The following is a 22,385-nucleotide window of genomic DNA, read 5'->3' as shown; positions in this document are numbered from 1 at the left end:
TTTCAAAGCCAGATGTTATGGGGACTTGTCTTCCCAGTGTGGGTCCCCTGTGCCAGGGCACTTGGTGTGGAGTCTGCTCCTCTCACTTCTCCATACTTGTTATGTCTCTCTTATTTGTGGTTAGTCTCACCAGGGGTTTCCAACCATGTCTCTGCCCTCCTACCCTTTTCAATGTGAATTTCTCTCTATACTTAACTGTGGAATGTCTGTTCTGCCAGTCTTAGGGTCATTTTAAGAGTTAGTTTCATAGGTGCAGCTTTTATCTCAGTGGGTCTGTGGGATGAGGTAACTTTAGAATCTTCCTACTTCACCATCTTCATCACAGCTCTTAATTTTATTAATATTTTCTATTGATTTTTTCATCCCTGTTTATTTATGATCTGATTTTTATTATTTCTTTCCTCCTACTAATGTAAGGCTTTGCTCTTTTTTTTTTCTAGTTGCTCTAGGTGTAAGATTAGATAGTTTATTTGAGTCCCCAAATTTGTTGTTATTTCTTGAGATGGGCCTGTATCACTATAAACGTCCCTCTTAGACCTACTTTTGATGCATCCCATATTTTTGAGCATTGTGTTTTCATTTTCATATGTCTCAAGATGTTTTTGCTTTCCTCTTTGATTTTTTTCATTGACCCCATTGGCTGTCTTGTAACATATTGTTTAGTCTTTACAAGTTTGTGCTTTTCCAGTTTTCTTCTTGTAGTTGATTTCTAGTTTCATAGTGCTGTGGTCAGAAAAGTTAGTTAATGTGATTTCAGCCTTCTTAAACTTATTGAGACTTATTTTGGGGCTAACATTATCTGTCTTTGAGAATGTTCCATGTACATCCAAGAAGACAACATATTCTCTTGTTTTTGGAGAAATGCTTTGTATATATCTGTTATGCCCATTCAGTCTAATGTGTTGTTCAGTGTCAATGTTTCCTTATTGATTTCCTGTCTGGATGATTTATCCATTAATGTAAGTGGGTTGTTAAAGTTCCCTACTATTATTGTATTACTGTCAATTTTTCCCATTGCATTTGTTAATATTTGTCATATATATTTAGGTACTCCTATGTTGGGTGTATAAATATGTACAATATTGTATCTTTTATTATTAATCTCTTTATCATTATGTAATCTTCTTCTCTGTCTCTTGTTGCAAACTTTGTTTTAAAGTCTATTTTGTCTAACACAAATATTGTCACCCTAGCTTTTTGTTTGTTTGTTTACATTCACATGGAACATATTTCTATCCGTTCACGTTCAGTCTATTTGGATCTTTAGATCTAAAGTGAGTGGCTTGTAGGCAGCATATAGATGGGTATTGTTTTTTGTTTTTTTTTCCCCCTTCCATCTTCCATTCAGCTATCCTATGTCTTTTGATTGGAACATTTAGCCAATTTACATATAAATGAGTTATTGTTAAGAATATATTTACTGCCATTTTGCTAATTGTTTTCTGCTTGTTTTTGTAGCTCTTCTTTGTTCTTTTCTCTTTATTTGCTAGTGATTTGATGACTTTCTTTAGTGTTATGTTTGGATTCCTTTCTGTTTATTTTTTATGTATGTAGTATAGGTTTTTGGTTTGTGGTTACCATGAGTTTCATATATAACCACTTACGTATATAGCAGTCTATTTTAGTTGGTGGTTGTTTAGGTTCAAATGCATTCTGATAGGGCTACATTTTTATTTCTCCCCCAACACATTGTATGTTTTTGATGTCATATTTTACATATTTTTATTTAGTGTATCCTTTATATAATTATTGTAGATTTGATTTTACTGCTTTTGTCTTGTAACCCTCATACTAGTTTATAAGTGGTTGATCCACTTGCCTTTACCATTTCTGTATGTTTTCCTTTACCATTCAGATTTTCTCCTTCAAATATTTTCTTATTTCTAGTTATGACCTTTTCTTTTCTGCTTAAGGAAGTCCCTTTAATATTTCTTATAAAGACAGTTCAGTGGTGATGAACTCCTTTTTGCTCTTTATTTTCCCTTCAATTCTGAATGATAACCATGTCACATAGAGTGTCCTTGGTTGTAAGTTTTTGTTTTTTTTTTTTTTCAGCACTTTGAATATATTGTGCCATTCCTTTTTGGCCTGAAAACCTTCTGATGAAAAATCAGCTGAAAACCTTTTTGGGGAATGGATTCCCTTATATTTAACAACTTGCTTTGTCTTGCTGCTTTTAAGATTCTCATTATTTTTAATTTTTCGCATTTTAATTTTAATGCGTTTTGGTGTGGATTTCTTCGGGTTCACATTTTTTGGAACTCTCTGTGCTTCTTGTACCTTGATGTCTGTTACTTTCTCCAGGCTAGGGAAATTTTCAGCGGTTATTTTTTCAGGTAAGTTTTCTGCCTCTCTCTCTCTCTGTCTCTCTCTGTCTCTCTTTTCATTCTGTAATCCCCGTAATGATAACTTTAGTACCCTTGGTGTTGTCCCAGAGGTCCCTTAACCTATCCTCATTTCTTTAAAATCTTTTTTCTTTCTGTGCTCTTCAGTTTGAGTGATTGCTACTACCCTGTCTATCACATCACTAATCAGTTTTCTTTATCCTCTAATCTGCTGTTTATTCCCTTCAGTGTGTTTTTCATTCCTCTTATATTCTTCAGGTCTGTGACTTCTGTTTGGTACTTGCTTATATTCTTTATCTCTTTAGAGGTTGAAGTTCTCACTGGGTTCATCCATTCTTCTCCCAAGTTTGGTGAGCATCTTTGTGATCATTACTTTGAATCTTTATAATGTAGCTTACTTATCTACATTTTATTGGTTTTTTTCCTGAGGTTTTAGTTAGTTCTTTTATTTGGAACATGGTTCTTTGTTTTTCTATTTTGATTGACTCTCTGTGTCTGTTTCTATGTATTAGGGGAAACAGCTATCTCTCCGAATCTTGAAGGAGTGGCCTCATGTAGGAGATGAACCTTATCTTTCAAACTTGCCCTAGTCCTTGGTTGTCTCTAGAACTTTTGTGATTGTCTAAGCAGCCTCATTTATTCTTGGTAGGTCCCACTTTTTGAGAGTGTGCCAAGGCATGTAAGTGTCCCAAAGGGAGAAATCTCAGTCAACACCTAGTTTCAGGTGATTGGAAGCCAGATCCTCAGGCAGCAACTTTTAAAGTTTGCAAATATATATACTCATGAAGGACTGCAATTATAGTTTCCAGACAGGTCATCTGGAGGTGTCCCCTGAATGATGGTTGCAAAAATCAGAACTTCAGATGAGTGCATTCTTTTCTGGGAGGTACCAGCTTGTGTGGTAGTGAGGTCAAAGGAGAACACAATGATGGTGTTCCCACTTAGGTTCCTTGAGAACACTTCCATAGCCCCTAGATGTTTGGCAAACCTGAAGTCTATCCCTCATGCTGAAGGTCCAGAATAAGTAAATATGCCTTTTTAGCAGAAAGACTGGGGGTGTCTTTCAGTCTGGGGTGGTAGTAGTCTGCCAAGAAACATTTCCAATTGTCATAGTCCTATGGAACTCAGGAATATAATCCTACTTATCCAGAAGAGTGAAATTATCAAGGAGTGTTCCCTATATGGACTGTGCATGCCCACTGGCCTTAGTAAGGCAATGGGAGAACATGGGGCTGGAGTGTGCTGGCAGGCCATACCAGGACAGTGGGAGACTGCAGGGCAAGGGTTCATCTGCCAACTTTGGCAAAGCAGTGGGAAAATTCAGGGCTGGGGCACACATGCTTGCACTATCAAGTTAGAGGAAGAGTACAAAAGTGGCACCTGCCAGTGCCTCTTTCCCCACAGAGTCCTAATAGACTCCTGCACCTTCAGCAGATGGTTTAAGATTAGCCTTAAATACAGAGAACAATCTGAGGGTTGGTGGGGGTGTGGGGGAGAGGGGAAAATGGGTGATGAGCATTGAGGAGGGCATTTACTGGGATGAGCACTGAATGATGTATGTAAGCGATGAATCATGGGAATCTACCCCCAAAACCAAGAGCACACTTTACACACTGTATGTTAGCCAATTTGACAATAGATTATATTTAAAAAAAAAGATTAGCAAATGAATCTTCTTTACATGTAGTTTAGGCACTTTTCAAACTGCTGCTTCTGCTCTAGTCCTCAGGGTTAGTTAGTCTGCATATAAGGCCTCAAGTATCTCAGTTCTGTGCAGTCCCCTGGGTTTTATGGACATGAGTCCCACTGTTTTTCAACGTCAGATGTTTTGGGGGTTTGTATATCCACTGTAGGCTCCAGGGATGGGATGCCTGATGTAGGGCATGAAACCCTCCTCTCACTTCTCAGGGGGCTTTGTATTTGTGAGATTCCTCCTGATTGTGGATCACCATGCTGGGGGTGGGGGTTTTTGGCAAGATTGTGTGTCTGCTTCTCCTATCCTTTTCAATGTAGCCCTTTTATTCTTTGTTGCAGAATAGCTGTTCAGCTAGTTTTCAAGGTTTTTTTTCAGAGAAGATCATTACATATGTAGCCATATAAATTTGGTACATCCACAGATGTAGGGGAGTTCCGGATTTTCTTGCATTTTCATTGTAGATCATCCTATCTTACTGAGTTTATTTTTTAAACAGAATATTTTTCAGAGCTAAAAGAAATTAGAACAGAAATACCAGTAAGAATTAATGTATGGGTTACAACACAGACTACACTTGTGGACTTCAGCCCTTGGGTTATAACTGATGTTTTGGAAAGTATGAATTTTTTTTGGGGGGGAGGTAGCTATTCACTTTCATACTTGTCCTTTTAATAGGACCTTAATAGCTCCAAAGACAAAGTATTGAAATCCACACTATAAATTGAAAATGAGACACATTGTAGTTTTAGAAAATCAATGTCTTATCATCTAGAAAAGTTCAGAGTCCTGAATTAAAATATGAGTTCATAAAACTGTAGTATTCTCTTCCAAACATCTCATTTTCATATTTATTCACTAAGGTGAACATAACAAGGACACCACAACAGAGATGAAATGAAGTACAGGACTCCCCCTTCCCAGGTTGAAATCATCCATCTAAAAGGAAATTTGGTTTGGGTTATTGTGTGTTGTGGTGATGTTGTCCTTGTTTAAAAAGAAATCCTGGTAACATCAGACTATGACCTAGATCCTCCTGTCAACAAAGGGCCCCTAGAAGTGAATAGTTTGTTCCCTTGCATTGAATTTCTCCATAGGGGATTGTGGGGGTGATAGCTGATCATCTGGAGCAGAGGGAGGCTGAGCTGAGTTGTGTCATCCTTCATTTAGACCTGGCTGAAAAACGTGCTGGGATATAAGCAACACAGGCCCCAAAGAAATTAGCCAAAAGCCCAGTCTTTCTTGGGCCAGGGTCAATTTGGCATTTTCTTATAGACATTACTATTGGGGGAAGTCCCACTTCTTTGGCAGGAACATTCAGAGATCCGCAACAACAATTCAGGAGGCAACATTGCCTTGCTTCTGAGCACTTCATACTTTATGTGTCTTGGTATGTGTGTGGAGGTGGGGGGGAGGGGGCGGCAGAGCGGCAGCCATCAAGGGGAGTCCAGGGCAGGAGAATAATGAGGGTATCAGAGGGCAAGGAGTCATGGAAAAGCTATTGTCCCAGGGACAGGGACTCAGGCAAGTAAGACAGCATTTAGAGTGAGCCAAATCCTGAGGGAATAGGAACTATATCTTTAAAGTATAGATCTTGGACCTCCTGTATCTAAATGACCCTGTCCTGGACCACAGAATCTGAATCTCTGGGGTAGTCCCTGAGTGAATGCACATCTTCAGTAAATTCCCTAGTGATTTGTAATGATTTTAAATTTTCTGGACCAGGGCAACAGGGCAGCTTGAAATTGGTACTCAGAAGGGCCTAAAGAGTCCAGGAAATCAAAATTAATATGCAATGGCAGTGTTTTTATTGGTTGTCTCCTGTGATACTCATTGTGCTAGGTATGGTAGTGAAAAATGGAAGCATATTGCCAGCCCATTTGGAGCTAGAAAGAGCCAATAAACAAGTAAGGAAATGAATGAATTTACATATTATATCAAGTATTAGAAAGAAAATAAATGAGATGCTAACAGAGAAATTGAGGGGCTCTACTTAGGTAAGGTAATCAAAACTGGCTCAAGAAATTTATAGAAATTTGACTGTGAAGCAACTATAGCTAAATCAGGCCTGGGGAGGTGGGGTCAGGAAGCAAATGCAAAGAGGGGATATTATGTGTGTGCCTATGTGTGTATGTGTGTGTGTTAGGGAGGTGGGTAATTGAGGAAATATGCATAGAAAACATTAAAATCATGGAAGAATAGTGGTAAGTAGAACTGAGGATGTTCAGAGACCCAGTTGTATCCCCAACTTTTAGCAAATTTCCAGTTCGATCTTCACATCACTATGGAGAATCTGTATACAGTTCTTAGATAAAGGGATGTGAGAGGACAACTAAATCTCTTCACAGAAATTAAAAGTAAGCTGTCCCTACTCTGCCACTGGTGAATTGCAGACAAAGGCACCTTAAAATAGTATTTAACTATCCAGCCTGTGTGGGTGTTCTCCATTCCAACCAAACTAAAGAGAGATTTGGTAATTGCATAGGAGAGAAAAGTGAGTATAGTATTTTCTAAAACAAGTAGCATGTTTTCCATTATGTAAAAGAGAGAAATTAGCTTTTAGAAAGCCACACCTAGGTTTCACTGACTTGTCTTTGTTTTTTTTCATACCCAGATGCAAGAGGTGGAAAAGAGAGGTAGTCATTTTTCTTTAGAGGATCCATCAGCCTTTGTTCAATTTTCCTGCAGATCCTAGAGACCCATTCACGCAGACTTGGAATATAAACATGGAAAAGTGCTAGCAGCCCACCCCTGAGGGATGGGCTGGGGGCAGCTTCACAGAGGGTGGGGGTCCTAGTTAGAGAAGGGTTTCATTGAGGTAGCACAAAGACACTGGGAATTTACTGCCCTTAATTTTTCTGTAGAGCAAAAGCATGTTCCTACATTAAAGATCACAAAGTCAAGGATAATCAGAGTGAAATAGGTGTTTACTCTTTCCTTGGGCTTATGGTTTCTTTCCTCCATCACCCTATGACAGTAGAAACTGACATTATTGTTTGATTTGTTTCCTTGTTTTATGGCTGTCTCCCCAGTAGAGAGGAAGCCTCATTAGGAAGGGTCTGATATCAGTCTCACCAGAGCCTAGTGCATCTCTCTGTGCATTTAAAGCTGCTAGAGCTTAGGAGCTGCATGTGTGCTGTGACATTTATGTAGAAGTATGACCCTTGTTTGTGCAGTTTGAGTTGTCCATGGGCCTTCTCAAGGGTGGCTCTGTGGGACTCAGCCCTGATGGCTGGCCAGATGTCTTCTGTTGCCCACTGGAAGGACATGTGACAGTGGCATAGATTGTTCACAGGTAAAGTCCCCACTCTCATCCCTGTCCTGGGTTTCCTAGTCATCAGGACAGGTATTCCTTTATGGACCTGTTCCACACATGGTGTCCAAGTTCCCACTTTCTGTTCTTATATTGGGGAGCAGCAGGTCATCTTCAGGTAAAGGGTCAGTTTGGGGGTGGGGAAGGGATATAGTTGATGACAGCTGGTCTGCATAGTTTCTTCCATTCTGCTTTCTTATTCTCAGTTATAGCAGCTTATTTTTTCCCCTTCTACTTGTCCATTGAGACCTTCATCTTCTCTCTCCTGTTTCATTTGTCACTTGTTTTCTCCTCCATTCCTTTAATCTTACACTTATCTGGTTTCTCAGAAAGGAATAAATCAGCCAAGCAGATGGATCTCCTTTGGCAAACTTAATCAAGCAAGTTTTGATTTTGCTTCAGTATGAGTACAAGGGAGGAAGTGGGAGAGGAAGATGGATGACAACCCAGTTACCACTTCTAGCCACAATTGGGTCTCAGCATCATATCTCACTCCCTGTGGGAGTTCAGTGGCCTTTGAATGTGAATGTGAGCTGATAGTCCTATGCATTGAAATTCTTTGCTATTTACACTTTATTCAGTTCCAGAAACATTGTCTAAGCACCTACTTTGTGACATTCTGTGCACCATCCTCAGTATATGCATGTTTGCTTTCCTTTCATTTAAAGTTGGAAAGGAGGGCACCTGGGTGGCTCAGTCTTGGTTAAGTATCCGACTTGGGCTCAGGTCATGATTTCACAGTTCATGGGTTCGAGCCCCATGTTGGGCTCTGTGCTGATAGCTCACAGCCTGAAGCCTGCTTCAGATTCTGTGTTTCCCTCTCTCTCTCTGTCTCTCCCCATTCACATGCACTCTCTCTCTCCAAAATAAATAAACATTAAAAAAAAATAAAAAATAAAGCTGGAAAGGAACTTAGAAGTCATCCAGTCTCAGGACCTTTATAGGCAGATGCAGACAGTCGGGCCCTGGGAGATGAAGTTATGAGTCAAGGCCTTAGAATTGGTATAGAGTTTGGCCTTGCACATGACAAGAGCTCTACCCAGCAGCCTCTGGGGTGTAGAGATAATTCATAATAAACCCAGTGTTCAGTCCTTGAGTGTTTACTATATGCTGGTGCTGTGCAAAGTGCATTTCATGTGTTCTTCCATTTAATTCTTACAACAGCTGTCATTGTTAGTGTTATTATTGCCTTTTTTTTACAGATGAAGAAACCAAGGTTTAGAATAGCCCAGATGCTTGCCCAAAGTCAGATGAATAGGATGTAGCAGAGCTGACATGTCCTCCTCTGCTTTGTAGAATATACAAGAAAACATGGAATCTGCAAGAAGCTGCTGGTTCTACATCCTCCCTCTAAATGGAGGGGAGGAATTTCTCTTTCTTTCTTTCTTTCTTTCTTTCTTTCTTTCTTTCTCTTACCTTTATTTCTTTCTTCTTTCTTTCTCTTCACTTTTACTTTTTAAATTATAGTAATATATATATATAACATTTACTACTTTAACCATTTTCAAACATACAGTTCATTGGTATTAAGTACACTCACATTGTTGTGAAACTATCACCACCATCCATCTCCAGAACTTTATTCATCTTTCCTATCTGAGATTTTGTACCCATTAAACCTAACCTCCTTTCCCTCACCACCAACCCCTGGCAACCACCATTTTCTATTTCTATTAATTTTATTACCCTAGATATTGTCCTTTTGTGAATGTCTTATTTCACTTAGCAAAATGTCATCAGGCTTCATGTTTGTTGTAACATGTGTCAGAATTTTCTTCCTTTTCAAGGCTAAATAATACTCCATTGTATGTATATCACATTTTATCAATTCATCTGTCAATGGACGCTTGTGTTGGTTCTACCTTGTATTAGTCTGCCAATACTCTGTTAAAGTTGCCATTAAAAAAAAGACTGGGTGGCTGAAACAACAAACGTTTATTTTCTCACAGTTCTGGAGGCTGAATGTCAAGGTGCTGGCAGAGTTGGGTTTCTCCTGAAGACTTTCTCCTTGGCTGGCAAATAGCCACCTTCTCACGTGGGCTTTCCTCTGTGTGTGCATCCCTGGTGTCTCTTTCTCTCTGTAATTATAATTATACCAATCATATTGAATTTGGACTACACCCTTATACCTCATTTTACCCTTAAAATCTCCAAATACAGTTACATTGGGGTTAGGTCTTCAACATATAAATTTGGGGGAGACACAATTCATCCCATAATATACCTCTTGTCTATTGTAAATATTGCTATGAATATAGGTATACAAATATCTGTTTGAGTCCCTGCTCTCAATCCTTTTAGGGTATATACACAGTCGCAGAATTGCTGGATCATATGGTAGTCCTTTTTTAATTTTTTGAGGAAATGTTATTCTGTTTTCTATAGCAGCTGTACCACTTTACCTTCTCATGGTGTCATTTCTTAATCTTCAGAATAGTTTTGCTCTTTTTTAAAGGTTGTGCTCATTTCCAAGGTCCTTCAGTAGGAAGCTTGCCTGGAATTATTCTTTTTGCTTCCCAGATGGTTGGAATTCTTTTCAGAAACTTGGTGTCCTTATTCCTCTATACCTCCTGTCAGTAACCTCAGGCTCTGACTTCCACACTCAGCTTCTGGGAGAGCATCCCAGAAAGGAGGAGAGAGCAGTAAAAAAGTGATCTGGTCTCAGGTAGATGTCTCATCTGAACTGTGTGGTCTCAATCAGCAACCCCTGAGCACAAAGGAGGTTTGTACCTTCATCTCTGAGCACAGCACAGGAGGTATCTGGAGCCCACTTAACAGTGAACAACTTTGAAAACACTGCTTTGGGCTCATATTTGCTCACATAAACAGCATGGATGAGGGTATGGGTGTGGGAGTGGGTATTGTATAAGGGGAGGAGTTCAGTGTGAGGAGATGTTGGGGGTAGGTGCTTATGTGAGGTAAGGTATAAGGGTGTATATGGGGGTAGGTGTGTGTGTGTACTGAATAGATGTGAGAGTGGGAGTTGAGTATGAGGGTGTATGTAGGGTGTAAGGTAGGGTGCTTCCGTGTGCATGTGTGTGTGTGTGTGTGTGTGTGTGTGTGTGTAGTAGGGGATATAAGGGATGAGTGTGAAGGGTAGGAACGAGAGTTTATATGTGGTTATTTGTGGGTTACATTGTATGTGCAAAGTAGTGCGAAGGTAGGGGGTTGGACATGAGGGTGTGGAGAACAGGAGGTGAAGGTATATATGAGGTAGGGTGTGAGAGTATGTGTGGGATAGGAATGGGGGTATGTGTATGGAGTAGGGTGTGATGGTTGGGTATGAAGGTGTATGGGGAGTAGACTGTCAATAGAGTGTGTGTGTGTGTATGGGAGAGTCATAGTAGGCACAGGATCACTGGCTCCACTGCAGGTAGCCACCCCTGCCAGGAGCTCTGTGGGTGGAGGAGCTGCTGAGGCCTGCAGAGCTTTCCTGTTGCAGGGGAGTGGCTCCTGGCCAAGGCCTCAGGCGTGACTCACTTTCACCTGGTCAGGGGAATTAATTTGCTGGGTATCTGCATCATGGCAGGATACATGCATCAGTCTGTATGACTCTATTCTTATTAAGAACCATGAGAGAAATTTAAAATGGGAAATGAAGGGGGTGGGGTAGGGTTGTTCTGGGAGCTCAGAAATTGCTTCTCCCTCAGTGGCTGGGTCACACTCAGTGACCAGAGCCCTCTGCCTTGCTTCTTCCACTCTGCTCCTGATAAAGGCAGTGATAGCCATTCCATGTGAGAAGAACAACTTCAGAAGACACACACACACACACACACACACACACATGCATGCATACACCCCCCCCCACACACACACACACACATACAGATGTAGATCAGGGAGCCCAGAAGCAGCTCCCAGATGCTAGGCAGTCTCTGCAGCAGTAACTCTTTATGCACTGCAGTCTGCTGCAGTGTTCAGAGGTTAAGGGATGCTGGCTTTTATGAATGGTAGCCTGGGAGGGGCCTAATATCACTTGCTCCTGATGTCAGCACAATGAATGAAACACTTGCAAAGCGTAAAGCCTCAAGCACCCGGGAAGCAGATACCGTCTCAGATTGGTTCTCTTGGTGCAGCGTCTCTTGCTGACGAAATCACCAGTCCCGTGTGTGACATATAAAGCCAAATACGCTAGGATTGAAATGAGGCAGAAACTGAGGTTGCATGTGGAATAATGTGTACCTGATTCTGGTACAATCAGCTCTGCCTGAAGCAGCTGTGGTTGAGATCCTCCTCCTGCCAGGCGCTGGAGGAAGGTGTTCTGCAGGAACTGCGGACTTACTGTTGTGTATTAGGCAGTTACTTAGCTAGCCTGATGTTCTGCTTTTGCTGGCAGAATTCCTTGCTCAAGCTCCAAGCCCTAGAAACTGATCTGTGCTCTGCATTTTTGACAAACCAGGAAGAAGCTGCTCAGGTGCATGGACTCAAGGACCCAGACCCAGTGTCGACCCAGAGTGTGCTTGCAGAAGGCGCAGATGTTGCAGGTAAGAGGCTGAGGTGGGGGAATGTCCTCACATGTACCATCAGGATAGTTCAGGCTCTTGCTGCTTTCTCCTAAACCTGGCCTCTTGTGGGAAACCATGCCTGGTGCAACAGAAAAGCTGAAGAGGTGCAGTGGGGGAGCTGAGACGGTGCAGGAAGAATTAAGGTGTGTTCTGATACAGAGAATTCTCTCCAGCTGGGGGCCAAGCATCAGACTATGCATAAATAGGTGTCAGGTGAAAAACATCCACCACTACTCCTGGTCCTAATGAATGCCTGATTGGCCTCCTGTGACAAACAAGTAGTGTGCTTATTTTCTATCACTGCATGTAGATAATCTGTACTGTCGATTGTCATGGTATTTTTGAGGTATTCAGTGATGGGATAGTTTTAACATTACTACTTCCTTTCTTCTATTACCTGCTTGTAAGATGATTCATCAACATAGGAAAGTGGAGGTGAGTGGTGTAGCTCATTCTGATCCTATATTGTCTTTTTTTGTCTCAATTTTTTTTTAGCATTAACGTCTGTGTTGAAAAGTCTCAAAATTGTTTCTCATTTGTCTGATAATTTCTCTGGTTTTAATCCCAGGAATGGTAGATTGACTAGTAAGCAGAAGGCAAACTAATGCTCCCTGAAAGATTTAGATAGAAAAGAAACACTAATTTATATGAGTAGAAATGAGAGCACAGCTTATCTTTTGTAACACAAATAGATCAGGGGTTTGTAAACTGGTTTCTAGATAGGTGGTAAAATTGGCTTAAGTGAGCTTGCTTCATGAGATGCCCTTTAGTTTCAAGAATTGAAGGAAGAGATTTAAGAAGGTAGAGTGTTTCAGTATGATTATTAATAGTTCATTTAAAACATTACTGTTTAAAACAGATCCATATGGTCTAAGTAGGCAAAACTTCTAGTGTTTATTAAGAATATTAACAACTAAGCATATTAATAATAGTGGCCAATAATAAAGCTATTAATGGTAGCTACTGTTATTGAAGACTTTTGTGATCCAGACACTGTCCTAAGTACTTTGTATATTTTATATTAAATCTTTAAACAAACCTGTGAAATAATACACTTCACAGTAAGGACACTGAGGCCAGGTGCAAACCTGCTGTTAAGTGATAAATTATTTCCTCATGGATGCAGGTGGCTAGTTGGGTGTCATTATTGTCTGGTGAGCTACCCTTGTTCTGTTGGCCATTGTGTTTGGATGGGAGGCAAGTAAAATGGGCAGAGCCCAATGTCGATCTAATTAGAGGTTTAAGTCAGATTATTAGACACACTCTTCTTCTTCTACCAACCCCAACAAACCACATACAAAACACATAAAGAAATCTTAAGCCAGATATAAATTAACTTTTGAGTTATTTGATGTTTTGTGTAGCTACACAAGTATCTGGCAGAATTGTACAATATTTGCATGTTGGATATGGATATATATATTTTTTTAATTTTACATGATGACTTTTAAGTGCATGTATTGTCTTATATTCTCCAAAGATCAGGAGTAGTTTTGCATTTTCTCATCCTGGATGGACAGGATTTGGACAACTTTATTAACACTCCTTGTGTAATGGAAATACATACTGAGTTCATGTAGGAATTGCCCATACAAAGGAACCATCAATACATTTCATGTTAAGTGTTAAATGGCAGAAATGGTCAGAAGGTTCCTTACAAAGGAGACTTGTAGGTTGGGTACTGAATTTTCCAAAATGTAGGTGAATCTGAGATGTTCCAGAGCCCTTCCAAGAGAGTCTATGAAAAAGAGACGTTTTCACTATGTGTGTACTAGTCAAGATTTCTCACAAGTTTTCAAAAACCCATCTTGATGTTTTTCACCTTTGTAGTCTTTGTGAATAAGGAGTCTCATTTAGCTAAAATGACTGCATGAAACTTGATATGGGGAAAGTGAAGAAGCTCCAGCCCTTATATTGAAACTTGTAATATTTATTTGACACCTTTCTTCTCTAATTTTCCAATAACCCTTTGACACAATCTGGAAACCACCTGCTAGATGTTTTTAGGAACCTAAAAAGTCTCTTCATTTGGCAGGAATATTGCCAAATTGGCAAGCATTTAGACTAGGTTTTCACAGATTAATTTATGGGATCGTTTAGTCTCATTGGCTTCCAAGATAAGTGTTTATAGGAAGGTCCTATATTTCTATTCCATGTGTCACTCAGAAGGAAGAAATGTTTGCTCATTTAGAGTCTTAGGCCCTGTGAAGGGATTTCTAGAGTGATCTTTGAACATCTCGAAGCTAGTTTTTATGTGTGTATAAATCTCTTTTGAGAGTGTGATCACATAATAGTACAAATGGCCATAAGTCTATAAAGGAATATAGTAATTTAAAATTTTGTCCTTTCCCAAAGTATAACATCTAGCCCTGAGCCTTACATGTATATAAATATTCAATTACTTATTTTTGATATCAATAATTGCTATAACAAAGACAAAGCCCAAGGGGTGATTTTTACAGGAATTTCTGGACATAATATGCTACCAGTTCACTATTAAAAGCAAACATTTATAAATATAAATTGGTATGACATAAATAGGTTTCAAGCTTTCTTTAGACTCAATTAGGACCTGACCAGTAAAGTAAAACTTTTTCAGTAGGCATTTGAAATGATGATCTTAGCAAAGCATTATACTCTCTACATCTTGAGATCAAAGTATTGGGTTTTAACTTGGGTTTATGTATTGCAAAGATCAGTCCTACCTAGTAAAATACCTGAAATGTGTCTCCACTCTGGCAATGCAATTATGAACTGCACTTGCAGCAAAAACACATTTCATGGTACCCCTGGAGGAGCACTGTGTTCTAAATAGTGTTTGTGAGACTTCCTGCACATCACAATTACCAGGAAGCTTTGCAAGCTTCTGCAAGGATTCTTAGTCCTTATCTTTAGACAGTCTGGGGTAGAAGTCTTGTAATATTTATATTTCATAAACACTCCCAAATGGTGGGAACCATTATTTAAGTGTCTTGAATTATGAGAGAGAAGACCAGGTTCTCTCAGGTTCTCTTTGACTCTGCTTCACCTCAGTTTCATGGACAACATGGACTTACAACTCAGGGTCAGTGACCAGTTGGCTCAGTCATTTACTTCAGAAGGAGGAAGGTGCTTGAGCACCCAAGTCCTCAGGCTAGAAAAGGGTGGGATGGGACATGGACAAGGGACAGGGACAGATTTGAGGGGTGTGGATATAGAGGCCCTTAGAAAAAAATGACACCTGGTAGATAACTTCAAGACTGTACATAGGGTAACCAATTGTCATGGAATGTCCAATTTGCCCAGGAATGTCCCAGTTTTATCATTAAAAGTCACACATGCTTGGAATTCTTAGTCCTAGGCAATCTGTGACAACTAGTCACCCTACTTGTAGGTTGCAAATTGCCTAATTTGATATGGAAACCCCGAAAGCACTTAGGCTCAAAAATCCGAACTACATCAATAGCCTCTTACAGTTGAAGCAAATGCTTCCTCTGTTGCATTAGTAAGGATCTATTCTGGTGTTGTTGAACAGAAAATGGAATGAAAATTTCTTTTCAACTGCTTGTCATTTTCTAAGTTTGCAGAAGGACTGTTTGTTCCACATGACTAAGCATAGTAACCCCTGTTCTGTGTGACCACAGGTGATTGAATAGTTTGGAGTTTGTGGCAAAAGCTGTCACCAGTGATAACTAAAGACTTATTACTAGAAATAATAATGCCACAGCAGTTTCTAATTAATTCTTTTACTGTAAAATCTTGATTTTCAAATCTAACTATTTGGGTAAGAGCCTTGTTCCTAATGTTGATTATTACAAAAAACTAATACAGGCTATAATTATTCCCATAAAGAATTCTTCATGGTTTGTAGGTCTTTTCCTGATGTTGAAGTTAGGATGGGGCAGAGTTAAAGAGGACCTGGCCTTCTCTCTCACATTTCAAGACACTGTCCACTTGACCAGAAGTTCCCAATTACTTGGGAGTGATTATTACACTTCCAGATGTCTGAGCTCTCTATCTTAAAAGGAAAAATTTTAATGTAGGTTGAAGCCTGAAAAATCTCCATGTTTGAAAATCTCCCCCTCATAATTCTGAGGGGCAGGTAGATTTAGGAACACTTTCTAGAGCACAGTACTCCAGAGCTTCTCTAGAGAGTACCATGCAATGCGTTCTTGCTGCAGGTGGAGTTTATAATTGGCCTTCTGGAAAAGGGGACATCTCAAGTATCCCACTAGGTGGGGCATCTACATAACTTGGTGTTTCATCCTATCTGGCAGTAGTCCAGACACTGTTTGAAAGTTGGTAAGAGGGGGTCCATTACTTCAACCTTGTAAGTGCACAGAATTCCAAATATTCTTTAGAAACTTTGTTTATTATGGGTCAATGTGTATGTATATGTATTATTTCTAAGTCCTTCCTGAACCTTTTTATATTTTCAGTATGTACCACCTGTTGCTTTAACATTAAGAAATGGCTACCACTGTAGAAAGTAGTACTTCATCTTTTCAGTTTCTTTAAAGTAGTGGTTTTCAGTCAGGGTTGATTTTTTTTTTTTTTTTCATCTCTCTACCTTCCTCTCTCCCTACCTTGGGGATATTTGGCATTATCTAGGGACATTTTCAGTATCGCAGCTTGAAGGTGAGTGCCACATTTAATGAGTAGAGGCCAAGGATGCTTCTGAACATCCTGCAATGTAAGGAACCCCCAATGTCCACCCCACCACCCCAATAAAGAATTATCTGGTCCAAGATGTCAATAGTGCCAAGATTTAGAAACACCCTTTTAAAAGCTTTTAAATGCATGCCATCAGTATTATTAACAGCACTAACAATGACATTTTCATTTGTGTCAGACATTGTTACATGGGTTTCCCTGTTTTATGTTCACAGTCCTGAATGAGGTAGGTGCCATTATTATCCCCAGATGGAAGATGAGGAAATAAGCTTGGAGAGTTAGTGTAACTTGCTGAAGGTCCCACAGCTACTGAGTGGTAGAGGTTGGGAGGAAATGGGAGGAAGGGAGGGTTTCCCAGTCAGACTCCATAGTTTAGTGCTTCACACTATACTATTAGCTATCCAGTCTAAATATTAAGTCCCCATGGTTCTAATATTCTAGAATTTGAAATTAAGCCCATAGCCAACCTATATACTCTATTAATGTGTTATGAAAGTCATATTTTCTTTATCCACTCCTGAGTTTGTTTTGTCAACCTGAAGGGACCTAGATTTATAGTTGAATAACCTGTTATAACCCCTCTTCACATATTTATTTCAGGTTCTATGATCTAAACCATCTCTAGAACCCTGTACCTTTCTTAATATGCATTTACCTGACCTGCATAATGTATTCCAGATGGAGTCAAATAGAATTTTATTTGTAGATATGATACCATTAGGGGAAATTGGCAACATGGACAAGGGATCCTTCTATTATTTCTTGTAACTACATGTGAAGCTACAATGATCTCAACAAAAAATGAATTAATATCTAAAAAATATGGGCATGGGGGTGTTTTATTAATTACAAAATATTATGCTTGTTATATTGTTTTCGAAACTCTTCCTAGAGATGCATGTTCTTTTCTTGGCCTTTTTGTCATAGAACTGTATTCCATTAGAGCTCCCAAAATTCCATTCCCTACCAAACTAATAGTTTAGTGCTTATTATTAAGAGTACATGGATTAGTTTTCTCCAGCTGCATTGCCTACTGGCCCACATTGAAGGTCGTCTGTCACTGTTGAGCTTCCTCATGCTTTGCGAGCTGCTTTTGTAGTAGCTTAGCATTTTATTCTTTGAAAAATATCAATATCATCTGCAAATTCAGACTCGCAATGCTACTATCTCTTCTATGTCATTTTTGAAATGTAAAATAAGGTTAACCCAGGATCCATTTGCAAGGATTAGTACTGATATTTCCATCATAAAGATACTAATTCATCTCTGTTCTTTGGTGCATATTGTTAAGTGGATTTTGTAATCCACTGCAAAACATTTAGCTCAATCACCATTTGGTTTTGTTTTTAAACAATTTCTCATTTAAAAACCATGCCATGCACTTCTTGAAAGCCCAAATAAATTATGTTCATTGGCTCTACCTTGTTTGGAAACATAATTCTTTGCAGAACTTGATGAGCAGGTTGGGTGATCTTGGACAAGTGATTTGTTCTCTCTATGCATCAGCTTCCTTTTCTTTAATATGGGAAAAAAGAATAGTATTTACTTCTTAGATTATTGTGAAACTATTGTAGCATAATACATATGAGGCACTTAGCACATCCCTCTTAGTAAATGGTCAATAAATGTCAGCTATAATTTTTTAAAAACCTGGGAATTCTTGCTGTCATCAGAGCTTATGTTGCCTTTTTTCCAATTGATAATGTTTACCCTTGTCTTTATCTACTCTCATAATTCTAGCTACTTTCAAGGTGTTGAAATGCCATTAGTACTGTTCATTTCCTAGGTTCCCTCTAGAACATTGCATATGATTGACATTACACTAATTCTCTTCAGCAAAAAGTATTTATAACAGCAATAATCTACAGAGCTGATGGTTGAATAATTACCTCCTATTAAAGTTGAAACTACATTTGTTACCATAAACCTATCCTGTGCTAAACCTATGACATAACTTGGCTGGAAATTATCTTTACTGTTAGTGATTTTTCCCTGGTACTTTTATTACCATCTTCATAGTGTCTGAAATAGGGGGCTTCACATTAGCCCCTTGTTTTTCAAAGAAAGTTTTTTTTAATGATTTCAAAATTCATAGATGACAGTATATTCTCTGAGTCTGTTTCTGTAACTGCTTTATAGGGAAAGGGAAAAAAAAACAGTCCTATAGCCTAAACTGCTAGGTGATTATTTTTAACAAGATTTTTAAATTCAGTTTTTAAGGCAGGTCAAGGACTGTGGTAACATTTGTCCTTGCTATAACTCTTTATAAATGAGGACTCTGACTTAGGAGAGCCTTACCTGGCCAAGGACATAATAATTGTGTGCAAGTGGCATCTCAGACTTTTGGCTAAGATCAAGTATAGTGTCAGACCAAGTTTGGGGCTCTGACTCGAGAGTCCAGGCTTTTAACTTGTAGATTTATAGTCGTGTTTTTTTAAATTAATTTTTTAAGAAGTGTTAGGTTTATAGAAAATTGAGCAGACAGTACAGAGAGTTTTCATATACCCCCTTTCTCTTTCACATAGTTACCCATATATCATGCCCAGATACTTGGTGTCTAACACTGTTCTGGATGCCCCAACCCTACCATCCCCAAGCTCAGCGTGAACAACCTTTACTGTCTCTTCCAGTTCCATGAGGATCATACTTTTTTGTGGCTCTATGTGGAGCTTTGGGACTAACTTCTCTGACCAAATTTTCCTAACTAACATTGGATGAGGCTCATAAAGATACAGACCCCAGTTGAAGATTAGAATTTCCTTTGATAGCCTTCCTGTTTGCTTTGTATATTCAATTTTCCTTCTGCTTTGCAAAGTACATCTGCTTATGAATGTGAATGCTAACAAAGATTGCTTGTTATCTTAATAGAATTTTTTTCCGCTGTACCACTGAGGCGGTCAATTGTGCAGGAGTTGACTAGAGGACCTGGAGAGTCTTTTAGCCTGAAAAATAACCAGAACACAGTATCCAGCTTTCTCTATATATCAAGAGGGTGCTTCCAAATCTTGGACATTATTGTGGATAGTGATAGATGCTTGCTCTTTCCCTGGTTCCACAGTTCAAGCAGAGCTCTGTAATCTGAGCATTTGGCTCCACTTTTGTGACACGGGGAGGGAAAAAGTTGTTCATTGGCCTTGGCCATTTCCCTTGTTAATTTCTCAACTGTTCTTTGGTAGTATGCATATAGGCAAAAGAATAAGTCTTGGATAATCAGAGAATAAGGTACAAAGCTTCATTTAGCCACCTGGTAGATTTGTCTAGAAGATTTGCTTCTTTCCTTACCAAGTTGGACATTTGGTTTGGTCCTGTGTAGAAACTGCCTCCAAAAATATTAATTATTCCCACTTCAAATGTTCTACTCTAAAACAATGCAAAAAATGGATTTCTTCCCTTTCTCATTGTGACAGGATCTGGAGATCTCACATCTGTCCTCAGCATAGGTCATGTTACTATAGCCCATGGGTAGAATTTACTTTGATTTAGGTTAGAAGTCATTAATGTCTGAAGACCTCAGTCTTTCATGGACTAGAAGCTTATGTTCACTCCATGTTTCCTGGGTATAAACTCAACCTTTGTCACTTGCCTCTCCTTCCTTCTCACCCATCCCCACCACCATGCTATCACTTTGTTTCTATTCTTCTTTTTTTTTTTTCCCACAGCTTTCTGGCTGCTTCTCTTTCTCAGCCATGACCTTGCCACTTTGTCTTCCTCTGTCTCTATTCATTCTAGTTGTCTTTACTGCCTCTTTTCTTTTACTTTGTGACCTTATTTTGCTAAGCTAGTTATGGTATGGAATTAAAATGTATTTAAGATACTTAATTTTGTCTGGACACTTAAATTTATTGAACATTATTATTCTGAAAATTTGGGTGATTTCAAACTGTTTTCTTTTCCCCAAATGATACTAAAAGGTTAGCATAATAGTATATAGGATAAACAACATGTTAGCCAAATGGCAATGTGATTCCTTTGGTTGAGCCTTTGTGGATACTGTTTTGTTTTGTTTTGTTTTGTTTTGTTTTCTAACTAGAAGTCATTTATTCCTTATTCTTACCATTGAGACCATAAAAATACTAGAAAAGAACTATTTTATTTTATTTTATTTTATTTTATTTTATTTTATTTTATTTTATTTTATTTTAATTTTATGTCATTCCAAGGCTTTTTAAAAATTTAAATCCAAGTTAGTTAATATATAGTGTAGTAATGATTTCGGGAGTAGAATTTAGTGATTTATCACTTATATATAACACCGAGTGCTCATCCCAACAAGTGCCCTCCTCAATACCCATCACTCACTTAGCTCATGCCCACACCCAATATCCCTCCAGCAACCCTCAGTTTGTTCTTGGTATTTAAGAGTCTCTTAAGGATTGTCTCCCTCTCTGTTTCTATCTTATTTTTCCTTCCCTTCCCCTATATTCATCTGTTTTGTTTCTTAAATTGCACATATAAATGAATTCATATGATATTTGTCTTTTTCTGACTTATTTCACTTAGCATAGTACATACACTGTAGTTCCATCCATGTCATTGAAAATGGCAAGATTTCATTCTTTTTGATTGCTGAGTAATATTCCATTGTATATATCACATCTTCCTTATTGTCTATTATGAAACTGCATATAAGTTATGATTGGACTTGTAAAATAGTCAGTGACAATATACCCTGAAGATTTATGTATTTGGGTATTTCTATGATTTATATATGTTATGTTTCCTTGGTAAAAGTATTGCTTATGTTAGATATAATCACAACTCAAGAAAAAAATATTCTGAAATCGTCCTCTTATAATTTTCTAGGAAACAAGAGGTATGAAGTTAAATTTAACTTAAGAACTATTCACAAGGGTGCCTGGCTGGCTCAGTCAGTAGAGCATGCAACTCTTGATTTCAAGGTCATGAGTTCAAGCCCCACATTGGGTGTAGAGCTTACTTAAATAATGTACTTGACCTTACAATAATCATGCAGTAAAAAAAAATACCAAAAAGAAAAACAAAACTACTCAAAAACCTAAAACGTGGTTCTGTATTTACTGATGGAAGTTTAATTAGAAGATAGTATTTAAAAATGCAGATGAAAGGAAAATGTTTAGATCTGAGCTGAGGCTTCTTGATCCATGTAGTTTTCTGGGTTTTAGGGAGAAATTTGGGATTTTTCATTATTCAGCTAACCCAATGCCCTCACCTATTAGCCATTCATTTTAATTGTAATCAGTACATTGACTCCTTCAAAATGAAAATGAGGCAGACGGCTCTGCCTCCTCCTGCAGATGACAGATTTGGGGAAGTACATGCTGAGATCAAACCCAGCTGGACTCTGTCTCCTGAGCTCCATACCTACACATATCCAGGGCCTCCTGGGCACCGGCACTGGATGGCCAAAACTGCCTGTTAACTCAGGGTATCTAGAACTGAATTTATCTTCCTTTCCCCCAGCCAACTCTTCTACCAAGTTTCTTAACTAGGTAAAAGATACCACCATAAATACAAAACAACAGCAAGTAACATTTATTGATGGGTTATATCCCCTCCCCTGGGGCACTGTCTTAAGCACTTGAGATTCCTTGTCTTCTTTTCAATTCTCCAACAATTTATGAGGTAGATACTGTTTTGTCATCCTTCCCTGAAACAGGGCTCTGGCATGCAGTAGATGGCTAATAAACATTTGCTGAATGAATGAATTCCCATTATATAGATGGGAAAACTGGGAATGTAAAGAATGAATAATGTGTCCCAGGTCACATACATGACAAAACTGGGGCAACAATCTAGGTGTTTCTGAGCTTATGAAAAATCCTCTGTGAGGGGCGCCCAGGTGGCTCAGTTGGTTAAGCGTCCAACTTCAGCTCCAGTCATGAACCGACTTCAGCTCA

General features: G+C 38.9%; 1 protein-coding gene across 4 annotated transcripts in view; it reads left to right on the top strand.

Annotated features, from left to right (window-relative positions):
- Nucleotides 1–22,385, top strand: part of FAM13C (family with sequence similarity 13 member C) — a 226,821-nt gene that overhangs the window by 100,096 nt on the left and 104,340 nt on the right. For all 4 annotated transcript variants that reach the window (XM_042908490.1, XM_042908493.1, XM_042908491.1 and 1 more), the window contains one exon: nt 11,751–11,835. In XM_042908490.1, coding sequence (XP_042764424.1) covers nt 11,751–11,835 — 85 coding nt within the window. The remainder of the gene's footprint in view (nt 1–11,750; nt 11,836–22,385) is intronic.

The sequence above is a fragment of the Panthera leo genome, chromosome D2 (assembly GCF_018350215.1).
Source record: "Panthera leo isolate Ple1 chromosome D2, P.leo_Ple1_pat1.1, whole genome shotgun sequence".
NCBI classification, from domain to species: Eukaryota; Metazoa; Chordata; class Mammalia; order Carnivora; family Felidae; genus Panthera; species Panthera leo.
Note: the sequence above shows the minus strand (reverse complement) of the source record. Positions and strands in the feature narration are given on the sequence as shown.